Genomic DNA, 15,847 nt, shown 5'->3' with positions numbered 1-15,847 from the left:
TTTATCTCTCTAAAAAACAAACAAATAAATAAATAATATTGAACATCCTTTGTACTGAGCATGGCCTACTAGTACATATATAATTTCTAAAAATTTTACTTTATTTTTAAAAAATTCTTTATTTTAATTTAGTGTATTTACTTTATTCTAAGACTGATTTTAGCTTCTGTGCCTTTATTCCCTAAAGTTCAAATGCATGTTGTGTTTCTGTGCATCCTATTGTTAAGCAAACAATTAGAAAATAGGAAGGTCCTGATAATGTTTACAACACTGATGCTTTTCTTTTACTTAGAAAATTAAATTTAACAGGGTGATATTGATCAATAAGAGCACATATATTTCAGGTATACTTTTCTATAGCATTTGAGCTATTGATTATGTTGTATACCAAACAGCCAAAATCAAATCATTTTCCGTTACTTTATGTTTGTCTCTCTTTATACCCTTCCCCAATCCTCTCCCCCATGTTCCCCTCCCTCTGGTAACCACTTCACTTTTATCTATGTCCAGGAGTCTCAGTTTTATATCCCACCTATGTGTGACATCATACAGTTCTTACCTTTTTGTGATTTACTTATTTCACTCAGTATAATGTTCTCAAGGTCAATCCGTGTTGTAAATGTCACTGTGTCATCATTTCTTGTGGCTGAGTAGTATTCCATTGTATATATGTATCATATCTTCTTTATCCAATCCTATACCAAGGGACACTTTGGTTGTTTTTATATCTTGGCCACTGTGAATAATGCTGTGATGAACATGGGGGTGCATGTGTCTTTACGTACCAATGTTTTCGAGCTTCTGGGGTAGATTCCCAGTAGAGGGATTGCTGGTACATATGGTAATTCTATTCTTAATTTTTTAAGGAACCACCATACTTTTTTCTATAATGGTTGTACTAGTTTGCATTCCCACCAGCAGTGAGTAAGGATTCCATTTTCTCCACAGCCTTTCCAACACTTGTTATTACCTGTCTCTTTTTTTTTTTTCCTGTCTTTTTGATAATAGTCAATCTAACAGGTGTGAGGTGGTACCTCATTGTAGTTTTGATTTGCATTTCTTGAATAGCTAGTGAAGATAAGCATCTTTTTCATGTATCTGTTGGTAATTTTATGTCCTCTTGGGAGAAGTATCTGTTCAGGTCCTCTCCCCATTTTTTATTTGGATTGTTTGCTTGTTTGTTGCTGAGTTCCTGAGTTCTTTGTATATTTTGGATATTAACCCCTTATTGGAGCTGTTGTTTGCAAATATCACCTCCCATTTAGTTGGCTGCCTGTCTTGTTGTCAGTTTCTTTTGCTGTGCAGAAGCTTTTTAGTTTGATATAATCTCATTCATCCTTTACTTCCCTTGCCTTTGGGGTCAAATTCATAAATTGTTCTCTACAGCCAAGGTCCATGAGTTTAGTTACCTATGTTTTCTTCTATGTAATTTATTGTTTTAGATCTTATATTTAGGTCTTTGATCCATTTTGAATTAATTTTTGTGCATGGGGACAAACTGTAGTCAAGTTTCATTCTTTTGCATGTGGCTTTCCCATTTTCCCAGCAACATTTATTAAAGAGGCTTTCTTTTCTCTATTGTGTGTTTTTGGCTTCTTTGTCGAAGATGATTTGTCCACTTATATGTGGTTTTATTTCTGGGCTCTCAGTTCTGTTCCATTGGTCTGTGTGTCTGTTTTTTTGCCAATACCACATTGTTTTGATTATTGTGGCTCTATAGTATAATTTGAAGTCAGGTAGTGTGATATCTCCAGCTTCATTATTTTTCCTCAGGATTGCTTTGGCTATTCGGGGTTTTTTATGGTTCCAAACAAACCTGGTAATTTTTTGTTCTATTTCTTTAAAAAATGACATTGGTTTGATGGGGATTGCATTAAATTTGTATATTGCTTTGGATAATATGGTCATTTTAACTATGTTCTTCTAATCCATGAACATGGAATATTTTTTCATTTCATTGGGTCTTTTTCAATTTATTTCAATAATGTTTTATAGTTTTCAGTATATAGGTACAGTATAGTTCTAGGAACTTATCCATTTCCTCTAGGTTGTTGAATTTGGTGTCATATAGTCTTTTTTTTATAATATTCTACTATGATTCTTTGTATATCTGTGATGTCTGTGGTAATTTCTTCTCTTCATTTTGGATTTTGTTTATATGAGTCCTTCTTTTTTCCTTAGTGAGTCTAGCCAGTGGTTTGTCAATTCTGTTTATCTTTTCAAAGAACCAGCTCTTTGTTGTATTAATTTTTTCTATAGGTTTTTTTTTTTTTTTTTTGTACTTTTCTGAAGCTGGAAACGGGGAGAGACAGTCAGACTCCCGCATGCGCCCGACCGGGATCCACCCTGCATGCCCACCAGGGGCGACGCTCTGCCCACCAGGGGGCGATGCTCTGCCCCTCCGGGGCGTCGCTCTGCCGCGACCAGAGCCACTCTAGCGCCTGGGGCAGAGGCCAAGGAGCCATCCCCAGGGCCCGGGCCATCTTTGCTCCAATGGAGCCTTGGCTGTGGGAGGGGAAGAGAGAGACAGAGAGGAAGGAGGGTTTGGGGGGTGGAGAAGCAAATGGGCGCTTCTCCTATGTGCCCTGGCTGGGAATTGAACCCGGGTCCCCCGCACGCCAGGCCGACGCTCTACCACTGAGCCAACCTGCCAGGGCCGGTTTTTTTTTGTTCTCTATTTCATTTAGTTCTGCTCTAATTTTCACTACAGTGGTACCTTGACACACAAGTTTAATTTGTTTCATGGCCAAGCTCGTGACTGAATTTGCTCATGTGTCAAATTGAATTTCCCCATTTAAATTAATGGGAATGCAATTACTCCATTCCGGCCCCCGAAAACCACACACATTTTTTGTTTTATATGCTTCTAAGTAAGAAAATGTACTTTATAAATAACAATTACATATATACATAATAAGAGAGAATGTAAAGAAATAAACTGGTTTATGAAGTATATTTACCTTCAAGGTCAGGCAGAGATGCTGGTGGAGGGGGATGAGACATTAGCATAACAATGGCCCTTCCCAAGCAGGAAGGTAATTAGCAATTTCACAGACAACTGCCCAGCACGATCTTTAACAATAAAAGTGAGCAAACTCAAAAAACACAAATTACAAACTCATTTGCCCAACACTCGTGATTCAAATATCTACTTGTGACTTAAAGCAAAAATCCCATGAGTGACTGCTCGTCTCTCAAATTGCTCATGATTTAAGGTGCTCGTGTGTCAAGGTACCACTGTATTTCCTTCTCACTTAGAGTTGCCTTTGTTCTCTGTTGTCTAGCTTCTTAAGATGTGATGTTAGGTTTTTTATTTGGGATCTCTTTTGTTTCTTGATATAAGCCTATAAAAATATAAACTTTCCTCTTATTACTGCTTTTACTGCATCCCAGAAATTTTGACATGTCATGTTGTCATTTTCATTTGTTTGTTTATATCTTTTGATCTCTGCTTTTATTTCTTCTTTGACCCAGTCATTTTTTTAGAAGTATGTTGTTTAATTGTCACATTTTTGTGGGTTTCTTTACTTTTTTTGCAGTTGAATTTTAATTTTTAAGCCATACAGTCAGAAAATATGCTTGGCATAATTTAAATCTTCCTGAATATGTTAATGTTATTTCTGTGGCCTAACATATGGTCTATCCTTGAGAATGTCCATGCACACTGGAGAAGAATGTATAATCTGACATTTTGGGATGAACTGTCCTGTAAACATATGTCCATTTGGTGCAGTGTTTCATTTAAGGCTGATACTTCTTTTACTTTTTTAAAAATGATTTATTTGCCTGACCTGTGGTGGCGCAGTAGATAAAGCGTCAACCTGGAAACGCTGAGGTTGCCGGTTCAAAACCCTGGGCTTGCCTGGTCAAGGCACATATGGGAGTTGATGCTTCCTGCTCCTCCCCCCTTCTCTCTCTCTCTCTCCCCCCCCCTATAATGAATAAATAAAATCTTAAAAAAAAAATAAATAAAATAAAAATGATTTATTTATTTATTTATTTTAAAAGGGAGAGGGAGGGCGACGAGGAGCAGGAAGCATCAAGTTCCATATGTACCTTGACCGGACAAGACCAGGGTTTCGAACCAGTGACCTCAGCATTCCAGGTTGATGCTTTATCCACTGTGCCACTGAAGGTCAGGCTAAGGCTGATATTTCTTTATTGATTTTCAGTTTGGATTATCTATCTAAAGATGTCAATGGTGTGTTGAAATCTCCAAGTATGATTGTGTTTTTGTCTGCTTCTATTTTTAGATCAGTTAGTAGATGTCATATATTTTGGTGCTCTCTGGTTTGGTGAATCCATAAGAAGTGTTATGTGTTCTTGATACAGTATCCCTTTTATCATTATGAAATGTCCATCTTTGTCTATGGTTATCTTTGTTGTCTTAAAGTCAGCATTGTCAGATATGAGTACGACTATACCTACTTTCTTTTGGATATTATTTGCTTAGAGAATCATTTTCCAACCTTTCACTTTGAGTCTACTTTTGTCCTTGCAGCTTAGATGTGTCTTGAAGGCAGCATATGGTTGGGTTTTGCTTTTTGATCTAATCTGCTACTTTGTGCCTCTTTATTAGTGAATTCAGTCCATTTACATTAAGGGTAATTATTGACAATTGAGGATTTCCTATAGCCCTTTTATGTTTTGTTTTATGGTAGCTCTGTGTCTTGTTTGGGTCTTTTCTTTAGTGTTTCTGTCAGTTGTTTTTGTTTGGTGGTATTCCATACTTCTTTCCCCTGTTTCTTCTTTTTTTTAAATTGTGCGTTTCACTAGTGGCTTTTTCATGGGTGGTTACCATTAGATTCTTTAGAGAAAAATGTTCACATGTATAAGAGTCCTTTGTCTTATGAGTGCTCCTGCACTTCATCTTCCTTTGCTACTGCAGATCTTTATCCTCCCCCTTTTTATGTTATTGTTGTCACAGATTATCCTTGATCTTATCGAAGCTTTTACTTATAGTTTTGCTTTGTTTTGTTCTTTGTATCTGGTCGAATAACCCTCTTGATTGTTTCCTGCAGTGTGTGTTTTCTGGTGATAAATTCCCTCAGTTTCTGTTTGTCTGTAAAAATGTTTATTTCTCCTTCATATTTTTTTTCTTTTTTTTTTTAAGACTTTATTCATTTTAAAGAGGAGAGAAGGAGGAGAAAGAGAGAGAGAGAGAGAGAGAGAGAAGAGGGGAGGAGCAGGAAGCATCAACTCCCATATGTGCCTTGACCATGTAATCCCAGGGTTTTGAACCAGCAACCTCAGCATTCCAGGTTGATGCTTTATCCACTGCGCCACCACAGGTCAGGCTCTCCTTCATATTTGAAGGATAGTTTTGATGGATATAGTATAGTTAGCTGGTAATTCTTCTCTTTCAGTACTTTGAAAGTTTGAGTCCATTCTCTTACGGCTTGTAGAGTTTCTGCTGAGAAATCTGATGCTAACCTTATGTGCTTTCCTTCATATGTTATGTTCCTCTTTTTCCTAGCTACCTTGAGGATTCTTTCTTTGTCGCTGATTTTTTTTTTAAATAATTTTATTTTTTTAATGGGGTGACATCAATAAATCAGGATACATATATTCAAAGATAACAAGTCCAGGGTATCTTGTCGTTCAATTATGTTGCATACCCATCACCCAAAGTCAGATTGTCCTCTGTCACCTTCTATCTTGTTTTCTTTGTGCCCCTTCCCCTCCCCCTTTCCCTCTCCCATTTCTCCCTCCCCCCTGTAACCACCACACTCTTATCAGTGTCTCTTAGTTTCACTTTTATGTCCCACCTACGTATGGAATAATGCAGTTCCTGGTTTTTTCTGATTTACTTATTTTGCTTCGTATCATGTTATCAAGATCCCACCATTTTGCTGTAAATGTTCCGATGTCATCATTTCTTATGGCTGAGTAGTATTCCATAGTGTATATGTGCCACATCTTCTTTATCCAGTCATCTATTGACGGGCTTTTTGGTTGTTTCCATGTCCTGGCCACTGTGAACAATGCTGCAATAAACATGGGGCTGCATGTGTCTTTACGTATCAGTGTTTCTTAGTTTTTGGGATATATACCCAGTAGAGGTATTGCTGGGTCATAAGGTAGTTCTATTTTCAGTTTTTGAGGAACCACCATACTTTCTTCCATAATGGTTGTACTACTTTACATTCCCACCAACAGTGTATGAGGGTTCCTTTTCTCCACAGCCTCTCCAACATTTGCTATTACCTGTCTTGCTAATAATAGCTAATTGAACAGGTGTGAGGTGGTATCCCATTGCCGTTTTGATTTGCATTTCTCTAATAGCTAAAGAAGATGAGCATCTTTTCATATATCTGTTGGCCATTTGTATTTCTTCCTGGGAGAAGTGTCTGTTCATATCCTCTTCCCATTTTTTTATGGGATTGTTTGTTTGTTGTTGAGTTTTATGAGTTCTTTGTATATTTTGGATATTAGGCCCTTATCTGAGCTGTTGTTTGAAAATATCATTTCCCATTTAGTTGGCTTTCTGTTTATTTTGTTGTCAGTTTCTCTTGCTGAGCAAAAACTTCTTAGTCTGATGTAGTCCCATTCATTAATTTTTCCTTCACTTCTCTTGCCTGTGGAGTCAAATTCATAAAATGCTCTTTAAAACCCAGGTCCATGAGTTGAGTACCTATGTCTTCTTCTATGTACTTAATTGTTTCAGGTCTTATGTTTAGATCTTTGATCCATTTTGAGTTAATTTTTGTACAGGGGGAGAGACTGTAGTCCAGTTTCATTCTTTTGCATGTGGCTTTCCAGTTTTCCCAGCACCATTTATTGAAGAGGCTTTCTTTTCTCCATTGTGTGTTGTTGGCCCCTTTATCAAAAATTATTTGACTATATATATGTGGTTTTATTTCTGGACTTTCTATTCTGTTCCATTGGTCTGAGTGTCTATTTTTCTGCCAATACCATGCTGTTTTGATTGTCGTGGCCCTATAATATAGTTTGAAGTCAGGTATTGTAATGCCCCCAGCTTCATTCTTTTTCTTTAGGATTGCTTTGGCTATTCGGGGTTTTTTATAGTTCCATATAAATCTGATGATTTTTTGCTCTATTTCTTTGAAAAATGTCATTGGAAGTTTGATGGGAATTGCATTAAATTTGTATATTGCTTTGGGTAATATAGCCATCTTGATTATATTTATTCTTCCTAGCCAAGAACAAGGTATATTCTTCCATCTCATTATATCTTTTTCAATTTCCCTTAAAAATGGTTTATAGTTTTCATTATATAAGTCCTTTACATTCTTTGTTATGTTTATTCCTAAGTATTTTATTTTTTTTGTTGCTGTCACTGATTTTTGAAAATTTCATTATGATGTGCTTTGGAGTAGGTCTTTGGGTTGAGGTAACTCAGTGTTCTGATTGCTTCTTGGATTCGAGGCTCTGTTCCATAAACTTGAGAAATTCTCATTAATTATTTATATGAATAGGCTCTCCATTCCCTTTTCCCTCTCTTCTTCTGATATACTCATTATTATTATATTGCTCTTTCTGATAGAGTCGGACAGTTCTTGTAAGAGCTCTCTCAGTTTTTTTTAATTTGTCTTTCTCTGTAGCATCTCTAGTTGCCTGTCTTCGATGTCACTGATTCTTTCCTCTGTCTTATTCTATTAGCCATACTGTTACCTCAGTTTTCAGTTTATGTATTGAGTTCTTCATCTCTGTTTTTAAAGTTTTAGTCTCCTTGGTGAATTGTTCGTTTTATTTTCTGAGCTCATTAAGTTGCCTATTGGTGTCTTTTCACATCTCATTAAGTATTTTCAGAATTTCAATTTTGAATTTTCTATCATTTAACTCCAAGGTTTCCATGTGATTGAGATTGGGGGGGGGGGTTCATTTTCTTTCTGAACTACATCTCTATCTTGTGTAGCCACAGTGTTTGATTTCTTCTGTCTTGATGGCATTTGAAAGTGGTGTCATTAAGAACCCTAACAAGCCTGACCAGGTGGTGGCTCAGTGGATAGAGAGTCGAACTGGGATGCGGAAGACACAGGTTCGAGACCCTGAGGTCACCAACTTGAGCGCGGCTCATCTGGTTTGAGCAAAAAAGCCCACCAGCGTGAACCAAAGGTCGCTGGGTCCAGCAAAGGGTTACTCAGTCTGCTGAAGGCCCGCAGTCGGGGCACATGTGGAAAAGCAATCAATGAACAACTAAGGTGTTGCAACGTGCAATGAAAAACTAATGATTGATACTTCTCATCTCTCTCCATTCCTGTCTTTTCTGTCCCTGTCTATCCCTCTCTCTGAAGCAATCTCTGTCTCTGTAAAAAAAAGAACCCTAACAAAAAAGCAACAAAAAAAAAGAAAAATAAAAAATACAGTTAAAAAATATAAACATTTAAAAGTGTGTCAAGAAGAAAAACCACAGGATAAAAGATCAAAAACAACAAAACATCAAAAACAAAACAAGGCCCTGGCTGGCTGGCTCATTGGTAGAGTGTTGGCCTGGCGTGCAGGAGTCCCAGGTTCAATTCCCGGCCAGGGCACAAAGGAGAAGCACCCATCTGCTTCTCCACCCCTCCCCCTCTCCTTCTCTCTCTTCCTCTCCCGCAGCCCATTGGAGCAAAGTTGGCCCGGATGCTGAGGATGGCTCCATGTCCTCTGCCTCAGGAACTAGAATGGCTCTGGTTGCAACAGAGTAACGCCCAGATGGGCAGAGCATCGCCCCCTGGTGGGCATGCCGGGTGGATCCCGGACAGACGCATGCGGGAGTCTATCTGACTGCCTCCCCGTTTCCAGCTTCAGAAAAATACCAAAAAAAAAGAGAAAAGAAACACCCATGGAAAAGTACGAATAAAATATATAAAAATGAAAGAAAATGAAATCCAAAAGAGAGAACAAGGAAAAAAGAATAAGAATGGAAAAAGGAAAAAAATGAAGGTAAAAAAGGAAGTGCCAATTTTGAAGGCCCTGGCTGGTTTGTTCAGTGGTAGAGTGTCAACCTGGCATGTGGACATCCCAGATTTGATTCCCAGTCAGGGCACACAGGAAAGGTGCCTATCTGCTCCTCCACCCCTCCTTTGTTTCTCTCTCTCTCTTTCTTCATCTCCTGCATCCATGGCTTGATTGGAGCAAGTTGTCCCTGGGCATTGAGCCTCAGCTGTGAAGAGCTCAGTTGCTGAGCAATATAGCAATGCCCCCAATAGGCAGAGCATCGTCCCCTACTGGGCTTGCCAGGTGTATCCCGTCAGGACACATGTGGGAGTCAGTCTCTCTATCTCCCCTCCTCTCACTGAATTAAAAAAAATCGCCTGACCAGGTGGTGGTGCAGTGGATAGAGTGTCAGACTGGGATGCAGAGGATCCAGGTTCCAGACCCCCAAGGTCACCAGCTTGAGCACGGGCTCATCTGGTTTGAGCAAAGCTCACCAGCTTAGACCCAAGGTCGCTGGCTCGAGCAAGGGGTTACTCGGTCTGCTGAAGGCCCGCGGTCAAGGCACATGAGAGAAAGTAATCAGTGAACAACTAAGGAGCCGCAACAAAGAATTGATGTTTCTCATCTCTCTCCCTTCCTGTCTGTCTGTCCCTATCTGTCTCTCTCTGACTCTCTCTGTCTCTGCCACCAAAAAAAAAAAAAAAATCGAGAGGTTTCTTTCAGTAGGTGCAACTATATTACAAGTTGGTTTTTTTTGTTGTGGTTTTTTTGTATTTTTCCAAAGCTGGAAATGGGGAGGCAGTCAGAAAGACTCCCACATGCGCCTGACCGGGATCCACCCGGCATGCCCACCAGAGGGCGTGTATTACAAGTTTTAGCTCTGTGAAGTTCCTGGGCTGTCCTCTGCTGAGATGTTGCTGTCACAATGATGTAGGCAGGGCTGCAGTTGTGTTGGTGGGTGTGGTCTGTTGTGAGGGCTTTATGGCTTGGCTTTATAGAATTATGACTTAGCAGTGGTGATGATCTCAGGCTTCTGGGCGCTCCTTCTCACATCTCCACACACCTGGGGACCGCTATTTCACCACTCTTTCTGTCAGAAGGAGACCCAATTACTCCAGGTTTCCCTCTGTGTACCCCTCAGACAAAATCCAAACAGCCTGAGCTTCCCGCCTCCCCATAGTCTGGCATAGGAAGAAAAACCCAGTCTGGGTGTGTCTCTTCCCCAGACCCACCCTCGAATGTGTTTTATCTTTCGCTCCCCTTTTCAACCCGTCCTACCTTTGGTTCATTCAGTGCATGGATCTTTCAGGCACACCTGCAAGCCTGGCTGTGGTTATTTTGCTGCATTATAGATGTTCAATTTGTTGAAATTTCTTTCTCTTTTTTAATTTTTCTTAAATGAGAAGCAGAGAGACAGACTCCTACATGTACCCTCACTGGGATCCACCCAGCAAGCCCCCTACTGGGGTGATGCTCTGCCCATCTGGCGCCTTTGCTCCATTGCTCAGCAACCAAGCCATTTTAGCACCTGAGGCAAGGCCATCGAGCCATTCTCAGCGCCCGGGGCCAGTTTGTTCCAACTGAAACATGGTTGTGTGAGAGTAAGAGAGATGTAGAGAGAAGGGGAGGGTGAGGGGTGGAGAAACAGGTGGTCACTTCTCCTATGTGCCCTGACTTGGAATCAAACCTGGGACATCCACATGCCAGGCTGAACTCTACCACTGAACTAACCCACCAGGGCAATTTGTTGAAATTTCAAGGGGAAAGGTCAGGAGTATCACATTCCCATTACTCTGACGTCATTCTGATGCTTTCTAACAGTGTTTGCTAGTGGAAATTTTAAGTAGTCAAACTAGTTTTAGATATTTATATGATTTTACCCTAACCTCTCCCAAATATAAGCTGAGCTTTTATATAATGAGTCATGGTTTTTCCTTCAGCCCTTTATTTATTTATTTATTTTTAATTTTGTAATTTTTTTTGTATTTTTCTGAAGCTGGAAACGGGGAGATACAGTCAGACTCCCGCATGCGCCCGACCGGGATCCACCCGGCACGCCCACCAGGGGGCGACGCTCTGCCCACCAGGGGGCGATGCTCTGCCCCTCCGGGGTGTTGCTCTGTTGCGACCAGAGCCACTCTAGCGCCTGAGGCAGTGGCCAAGGAGCCATCCCCAGTGCCCGGGCCATCTTTGCTCCAGTGGAGCCTTGCTTCAGGAGGGGAAGAGAGAGACAGGAAGGAGAGGGAGAGGGGTGGAGAAGCAGATGGGCGCTTCTCCTGTGTGCCCTGGCCGGGAATCGAACCCGGGACCTCTGCACGCCAGGCCGACGCTCTACCACTGAACCAACCGGCCAGGGCAGCCCTTTATATTATTATTATTATTATTATTATTATTATTTTTTTTTTTGTATTTTTCTGAAGCTGGAAACGGGGAGAGACAGTCAGACAGACTCCCGCATGCGCCTGACCGGGATCCACCCGGCACGCCCACCATGGGCGACGCTTCGCCCACCAGGGGGCGATGCTCTGCCCATCCTGGGCGTCGCCATATTGCGACCAGAGCCACTCTAGCGCCTGAGGCAGAGGCCAAGGAGCCATCCCCAGCGCCCGGGCCATCTTTGCTCCAATGGAGCCTTGGCTGCGGGAGGGGAAGAGAGAGACAGAGAGGAAGGTGCATCGGAGGGGTGGAGAAGCAAATGGGCGCTTCTCCTGTGTGCCCTGGCCGGGAATTGAACCCGGGTCCTCCGCACGCTAGGCTGACGCTCTACCGCTGAGCCAACCGGCCAGGGCTAGCCCTTTATATTAAAGGTAGAATGAGAGCCCTGGCCTGGTTGTTCACTTGGTCAGAGCATTGTTCTGATATGCCAAGGTTGCGGATTTGATCCCGACAGTGCACGTACATGAATGCATAAATAAATGAAACAACACTCTCACTCCCTCTTTCTCCTTCTCCCTTCTCTCAGTAAGCACATTTTTTAAAAAAGGTAGAACTAGAGACAATATTTACATCCCTCTCCCCCACCCTTTTGGAGTTAATTGAAATTTTGGTTCTTAGATACATCCAATTTATTTACAACCTTGAATCAAGATTTTTGCACTCTTATATTTCAAGATGAATGTTGTCTCATTGTGGCAGACGTGCAGTTACAAATACTTTTTATTTAATGAAACAACAGCTAAGCCAGATTTTGCTATATCATAAAATCAATTATTATATATAACCTGAATTGACACTTTTAGTGTTCCTAATATGACTGGTTCTCTTAAGTCCAGAGGTTTTCTGTGACAGAAGGAAAGTGGCTACGAGTGAGGGCTTGGAAATGGGTTAGTCTGAGTGCTGCTGTATCCACAGACCGTTGTGATTGTAGGAAGAACATATACTGTGCGGCTGCTTGCTTCCTCATCTGTAAAATGGTTACAGTAATCCCTGCTTCACAGGGTTGTTGTAAGGATTAAGTAAAATAACACAACCTGACCTTTAGTGGCGTAGTGGATAAAGCATTGATCTGGAATGCTGAGGTCACTGGTTCAAAACCCTGTGCTTACCTGGTAAAGGCACATATGGGAGTTGATGCTTCCTGCTCCGCCTCCCTTCTCATTCTCTCTTTCTCCTCTATAAAATAAATAAATCTTAAAAAAAAAAAGAATCCTTCACAAAAGAAAAAATAACACATGAAAATTTCTATTTTCAAAAAAAACATTTTAGCCTGACTAGGCGGTGGCGCAGTGGATAGAGTGTCAGACTGGGACACGGAGGACCCAGGTTCAAAATCCCCAAAATTGCCAGCTTGAGCGCGCTCATCTGGTTTGAGCAAGGCTCACCAACTTGAACCCAAGGTCGCTGGCTTGAGCAATGGGTTACTTGGTCTGCTGTAGCCCCCCAGTCAAGGCATGTATGAGAAAGCAATCAATGAATAACTAAGGTGCTACAACAGAGAATGGATTCTTCTCATTTCTCCCCCTTCCTGTCTGTCTGTCTTTCCCTATCTGTCCCTCTCTCTGTCACAAAAAATAAAAAGTTAAAACAAAACATTTTATTGGGGTGACATTGTTTAATAAATTATAAGTTCCAAGTATACAATTCTATAATGCATTGTCTGTATATTGTATTGTGTGTTCACCACATGAAAATTTTTATTTTTTAAGGAGAGGTTGGGGGATAGACAAGGACAGACAGGATGGGAGAGAGGTGAGAAACATCAACTCGTAGTTGTGGCACCTTAGTTGTTTAATTGATTGCTTTCTCATATGTGCCTTGACTGGCGGGGGTTGGGGCATCAGCTGATCCAGTGACCCCTTGCTCAAGCCAGCAATCATGGGTCATGTCTATGATCCTACGCTCAAGCTGAAGACCCTGAGCTCAAGCTGTTGAGCCTGTGCTCAAGCCGGATGAGCCACGCTCAAGCTGGGAACCTCGGGGTTTTGAACCTGGGTCCGCAGCGTCCCAGGCCAACCTTCTAGTCACTGCACCACCGCCTGGTCAGGTCACATGAAAATGCTTTTACTCAGTGTCTGGTTCATAGCATTCAATAAATAGAGTTATAAAATTTAAAGGAGGTTATGTGCAAGTATTTGTATTTTTAAAACATAATAGCAATCTTACTCTATTTCTTTTCAGGTCAGTTGAACATATTGATGGTCCGAGTGTCCTAACAGACTCACTATGGAGGCGGTATAGTGAATTTGAGTTGTTGAGAAACTACCTTTTAGTTTACTATCCACATATTGTTGTGCCACCTCTACCAGAAAAAAGGGTAAGAAATGACACGGCAGTACTGTTAAGAAATATTTAACATTGAGACTATTCTTAATGATTGTTTTGTTTACCTAGGCAGAATTTGTTTGGCATAAACTCTCTGCTGACAATATGGACCCGGATTTTGTGGAAAGACGACGAATTGGTTTGGAAAACTTTCTCTTGAGAGTTGCTTCACATCCCATCCTTTGTAGAGACAAAATCTTCTATTTGTTTTTAACACAGGTATTTTTCTTTTATTTAGCCTTTAAAAAAATTCATTTGGCTTGGGATTTTTAACATTTTTAATTGTGGAATACTTATTCTTTTTCCCAGAGAGAGAGAGACAAACAGAGACAGAAAGAAGGAGAGATGAGAAGCATCAGCTCATAGTTACAGCATCTTAGCTATTCATTGATTGCTTTCTCATACATGCCTTGACTGGGGGGCTCCAGCTGAGTCAGTAACTTCTTGCTTAAGCCAGTGACCTTGGGCTCAAGCCAGATACCCTGTGCTCAGGTGTTGAGCCTGCAGTCAAACTGGATGAGCCCACGCTCAAGCCAGTGACTTCGGGGTTTTGATCCTGGGTCCTCAGTGTCCCAGTTTGATGCTCTATCCACTGTGTCAGCACCTGATCAGGCATTTGTTTTATTTAAAAAAAATTTTTTATATTATAGTTGACATAAAATATTACTAATTTCATGTGGACAACATTTATAACTCATGAAATGATCACCCTAATAAGTTTTATTGGAGTGCTTACTCTTAAAGATCCTTTTGGAGCAGCTTTGTTAATTTGTATACGTTTTTGTTTGTTTTGAATTTCAAAATTACTGGTTACATTATTCTTTTGGGTAACAGGTAACATTATTATACTGAAAGATAATAAAGGCAGTGCTTTTTGGTATATTGAATGGTATCAAAAGTTAGTCTTTAGTATTTGAAGCCCATATTGTAAAATCTTGGGTTTGTCCTTTTCATAATCTTTTGGAATCTGGATTTAATATTTAATTTTGAACTGAAAAGAATTATTTGACCTCTCTCTCTCCCATCTCCCTTGAAATAAGAACAGAATGATAGGTTTTTTTTCTTTTTTTTTCTTCTTTTCCAAGTGAGAGGAGGGAAGATAGACTACGCATGCGCCCCAACCAGGACCCACCCACCAACCCCTATCTGGGGCCATGCTCACAACCGAGCTCCTGAGGTGGAGGCTCCACAGCGCCATCCTCAGCGCCCAGGCCGATGCGCTTGAACCAGTCAAGCCATGGTTGCAGGAAAGGGAGAGAGAGATAGAGAAGGGGGAGGGATGGAGAAGCAGATGATCACTTCTACTGTGTGCCCTGACCAGGAATCAAACCCGGGACATCCACATGCTGGGCTGATGCTCTTCCACTGAGCCAACCCACTAGGGTTAGGTATTTTCTTTAATTTGAAATATGCTCTATGTCGTTTTATTTTGCAATGATTTTTAAAATTAACTTTAATTTTTAGGAAGGTAACTGGAAGGAGACTGTGAATGAAACTGGGTTTCAGCTGAAGGTAAGAATATTTGTATGAAATAATTGCTGTGTTCCTTTACAATTGCCAGAACAGTGCCGTGCATTTAGTAGGTACTTAGTACTTATTGAATGAATGAATGTTAAAAATAGGCTTTGCATCCAGTATCATTGGTAAGATTTTCAAGGAAATACTGCAATTTAATTATGATTTGTATAATTTTAGTTACTAGTGAGACTATACTGGGCATATTTATGAATTTAATTCTGTAAGAAAGAACATTTTGAAGCAGTAATTTAGACACAAGCTGTAGATTTCCCCTACAGTATGCTTATATTATACTTGGCATCTTTTTTGTTTGTTTGTTTTTTAATAAGAGAAAGGCAGGGAGGACAGGAAGGTAGAGAGATGAGAAGCATCAGCTTATAGTTGTGGCACTTAAATATTCCTTGATTGCTTTCTCATATGTGTCTTGACCACGGGCCTTCAGCTGAGCTAGTGACCCCTTGCTCAAGCCAGAGACCCTGGGCTCAAGCCAGTGACCATGGGGTCATGTCTATGATCCCACATTCAAGCTGGTGACCCCACACTAGTGAGCCTGTGCTCAAGTCAGTTACCTTGGGGCTTCGAATCTGGGTCCTCAGTATCCCAGACAGATGATCTATCCACTGCGCCACCACCTTCTCAGGCTTGGCATCTTGTTTTTCTTTCCTTTGTCCTTACAACTACAACT

The 15,847-nt window shown here is 40.8% G+C and overlaps 1 protein-coding gene across 1 annotated transcript in view; it reads left to right on the top strand.

Annotated features, from left to right (window-relative positions):
* The window catches only part of SNX4 (sorting nexin 4), a 102,733-nt gene that overhangs the window by 16,391 nt on the left and 70,495 nt on the right, over positions 1-15,847 (top strand). The window contains exons 3-5 of the mRNA XM_066240656.1: positions 13,501-13,636; positions 13,714-13,863; positions 15,109-15,156. Coding sequence (XP_066096753.1) covers positions 13,501-13,636; positions 13,714-13,863; positions 15,109-15,156 — 334 coding nt within the window. The remainder of the gene's footprint in view (positions 1-13,500; positions 13,637-13,713; positions 13,864-15,108; positions 15,157-15,847) is intronic.

The sequence above is a fragment of the Saccopteryx bilineata genome, chromosome 8 (assembly GCF_036850765.1).
Source record: "Saccopteryx bilineata isolate mSacBil1 chromosome 8, mSacBil1_pri_phased_curated, whole genome shotgun sequence".
NCBI classification, from domain to species: Eukaryota; Metazoa; Chordata; class Mammalia; order Chiroptera; family Emballonuridae; genus Saccopteryx; species Saccopteryx bilineata.
The sequence above is the reverse complement of the archived record's forward strand: the minus strand, read 5'-3'. Positions and strand labels throughout refer to the sequence as shown.